The following is a 3,904-nucleotide window of genomic DNA, read 5'->3' on the forward strand; positions in this document are numbered from 1 at the left end:
CATAAGATTTCTGAATGGCTCCTGCTTCTGTATCTGATGTTGGCTTTGAAGTCACAGGGAAAAATTCTTAACCCCATAACATACTTCCTCTCAGCTCACAGGAAAGTTCTAGCACAACTAGTTGATGGAGTGGATTCTTTGAACATTTTAACAGAGGTTCCCAAAGATATTGCCTACAGTTTATGGTAAGCTATGGGGCAAGTTCTCAAAAAGAAGAGCAGATTTTAAATTATTATTGATCTCACGATCAATTGTTGATCGTTCTGTTATATTGATCGTTATGCTATTATTTGTGTAGGTTGGTCAATTAATGTTGCCTCAAGCATGGAAAAGAAACAATGAGTTTGCATCTTATTTATTAAAATGCTTCCTTCCATCGGAGACATTTGAACCACAGGATAATTTGGGTTGTCATAAAAACAATAAATTTATATCTGTACCACACATTTTGGTGAATTGAGAGGAAGAATGAAAATGTGTGCCCTCACTGAAATGCCACACAGGTATGTCAATGTTCCTTGAGGAATTGCCAGTGTTTCTCTATGATGAGACTAGACCTGAAAAATGCAAGTGGATCTGAAAACTGCCATGCTGTGGTTTTAAAATGAAGCCCCAAACTTGGTTATTACTAAAAAATTTTAGCTCATTGGTTCTCCTTTCAGATATGAGGTTGAGTATGTAATGTATGCCAAAGGGATGTTTCAAAATCTATATGTGGTATATAGATTCATAAACTTAGCAGATGCTTTAGAAACTGCAAATTAGGACCTCTGGTTCAAGACCATGTGGATTTCTAGAAATTCTTCTATGCTTCCTGCTTTAGAAACCAAAAGGAAAAGAACATATGTGAAATCTAAGGGAACATCAGAATAAATATTTATAGTCTGGAAATATGCACTTCAATTTGTCACTCAAAAGACATTAATTCCAACTGCTGTAAATGGCAAATACCTGAGATCTTTACATTGGTTAGTGTTGTGGGCTTGGCTTATGAGGTGCGGCTTTGGTGCCCTTCGCAATGAACAAATTCAAGATGGAAAGAAAGTGAAATCCAGAGTCAGAAACTCTTCATTCTGTAGTGAGAGACTATGACACTTTGTCTAGGCAATGACGGTGAAATAGAAAAGGATGAACGAGTGAGAGGAAGAAAAGGCTGTGCTAATGAGTCATAAAAATCATCCAGGAGCAGCCCAATGTGTGGTACTTGTTAAAATTATGCAAGGACCTTTTATCCTGTGGAGTTCATTGTTGGACTAATAATGTTAATTTAGCAGAAAAGTTGATTTGTACGTTGCAGCCGTGTGGTGCAGTGGTAGGGCGCATGGAATTCTCGGTGACACTGGACTTTGGTTCAGATTCTGTGTGTCTGCTGCCTGTCCATCCCTGAGGAAGTAGGTTAGCCTCTCTACGAATTAGGCTACTCATGTGGAAGTGGCTAATGGGAGGGTTGGGTTGATGAAATCAAATAATCATTTAAACCTCTCAATACAGTGCTTAGCGCATATTAAATGCTCATGATAATGATGAATTTAACTACTTCCTTTTAGTCAAGTATTACCTGAAAAGTGTGTGTGTGTGTGTGTGAAATTATGTAAAGCCAGACTCCATAAAATGTCCTGCTTTCAAGAATGTTACAATTACCTGGATACTGAGTTCTTGATATAGTTTGTCCGTCATGATTTTAATTCCATACTCAGGACTCAATCTCCTTTGTCAGGTTCTCTGCGCATAGGCCATTCTCCTCTGTTTTAAATGATCCAGGGAACATCCCCAGTAGGTGGGGGGAGGGTATGAGAGGATACAGGGGTGATTCCGGAAGGCTTGCCTCCTTTATGGGAAGAGCTGAGCATCCACTGCAAGTGTCTTGAGTCAGAACGTTCAGGATGACTTGGTGGTTAGGAGGGTGCGAGATATAGGAGATTCTGAGAAATAAAACCTCACTGCTTTTATTCCAGTCTCATGGCCCCAGTGAATCCTGTGAGTCGTGAGCCAAGAGGACTTCTTACTATGAAGCTTCTCTTCTCATAAACGTACTCACAGGGGAAGTTTGCAAAAGCAGAACCAGGATTGTAATCAACAAGAGTTATAATAATTATTAAAGTTGTTAGCCTGAAGTTTGTTTTCTTTCTTTCTTTCTTTCTTTCTTTCTTTCTTTCTTTCTTTCTTTCTTTCTTTCTTTCTTTCTTTTTTTTCTTTTCTTTTCTTTTCTTTTCTTTTCTTTTCTTTTCTTTTCTTTTCTTTCTTTCTTTCTCCTTCCTTCCTTCCTTCCTTCCTAGCATAAATTTCCCTACAAAGGGAATTTTATTGAGGGCACTAGTTTATTTCACACTTAAAAGACCAACTGCAACCAAATGAAGTGAACGTAACCTCAAGATTTTATTGTCTTCATAATGTAACAAAATATGAAGCTTAGAACTGGATCACTTGGCTGTTTCTCTTCTTATCTCCTCCCAGTTCAGAATGCTTGCATCTCTTAATAGCCAGCATTCTCTTAGATCTGCAGTTGGGCTCAACACATTCAAGCCTCAGCACAATCTTCTTTGTGGTTTTAGCCTTTTTCCAGAAAATTGTCTTAGTTTGCCTACCAGAGCCACTCTGCTTCCTGTCATAACGCCGCTTTCCCTGGACATAAAGAGAATCTTTGTCTTTCTTGTACTGTGTCACTTTGTGGGGTTGGTGTTTGCCACACTTCTTGCAGAAAGTCTGGCGGGTTTTAGGAATGGTCACCATGGCTGTGAGAAGGGTATCGGCACAGAAAGCTTCCTTCCTTCCTTCCTTCCTTCCTTCCTTCCTTCCTTCCTTCCTTCCTTCCTTCCTTCCTTCCTTTCCCTCTCACATGTCTAACCATTGGTCTCCTATTCTTTTACTTTCAAGTTAACACATCACCACTGAATTAAAATGCAGCAATTATTCATGATCATTCAGTGCATTTCGTTTTTCTTTAAAGCCTGTCTATGCCTGATATTACAACTTTTGATAGCGAGGCAGTTAAATGAAAAAGACAATCTTCTGTATCAAGATTTAGACTAAGGCAACTTACATTCCTAATGGTGTAAGCACTTTTGTCTGGTACTAGTAGAATGGATACATATGAGGGCTGTTAATTTAGCTCTAATGTGAGCTGCATGGGAAACGCTATAGGGGTTCTATTTAGTTTGTAGTAAACAACTTCGGAATCAATGTGTTTTCTTTACTGAAGACTTGCTTAGTGCATTGGAAAAAAATTCTATTAGTTTGCCTCATTTGGTAGTCACCACGCATCCTGACGTTTGAGCCAGTGGCCCCCATTAAGGCCGGCATGACTGTTTGTAGCAAAATGAACCAAGCCATCTGAATTCAACCTCAGTGTCATCATTCAAGCAAGCCAGACAGAGCCATGATTTAGGATTTTCCCAACATTTTATGGCAATTTGTTTCATTTGCCACAGGCCCGTAATGATGCAAATTGCCATAAAGTGGGATAATCAGGCAGTGGAAGTGTCATAAAACTGCAGGAGAAACAAATTTCCATCTTGGAACTTTGCATGCCGATGAATGTGGGGAAGAGTAAATGTGGACCTGGCTTTGCTGGTGTTATCTGGTTGCCAAGCTCTGTGCCAAGCAGAAATGATTCCATTTTGTCAATTTGTATTCATTTTAAGGCCAAAGAATGGGAGCAAAAGAGGACCTGAAAATGAAAGGAAGCCCCCGGCCAAAGTCTCTCCTCAGGTGTCTGGGCTGCGAGCCGGCAAGGGGTGATCCAGGGGAGAGGAGGCCAAATGTGTGCCATTAGATAGATGGAGGATAAATTAAAGGGCTGTCACAGATTGGAGTGTTTTGGCCTTCTGAAATGTCATGGTACTTCTCCTGCTATGTTTTTGGGATCCCTGCCCTGCCTTGAACAGCCCTGCCTCTCTTCTGCCAT

At 40.1% G+C, this 3,904-nt stretch overlaps 1 protein-coding gene across 1 annotated transcript; it reads right to left on the minus strand.

The window, feature by feature from the left end:
* Positions 1-2,409: 2,409 nt before the first annotated feature.
* On the minus strand, positions 2,410-2,730 carry LOC102955292 (60S ribosomal protein L36a-like). The gene has a single exon (XM_015535453.2). It carries the CDS (start codon positions 2,728-2,730, stop codon positions 2,410-2,412), a length of 321 nt encoding a protein of 106 aa, XP_015390939.1.
* Between the last annotated feature and the right edge of the window lie 1,174 nt (positions 2,731-3,904).

Source organism: Panthera tigris, chromosome D4, assembly GCF_018350195.1.
Source record: "Panthera tigris isolate Pti1 chromosome D4, P.tigris_Pti1_mat1.1, whole genome shotgun sequence".
NCBI lineage: Eukaryota > Metazoa > Chordata > Mammalia > Carnivora > Felidae > Panthera > Panthera tigris.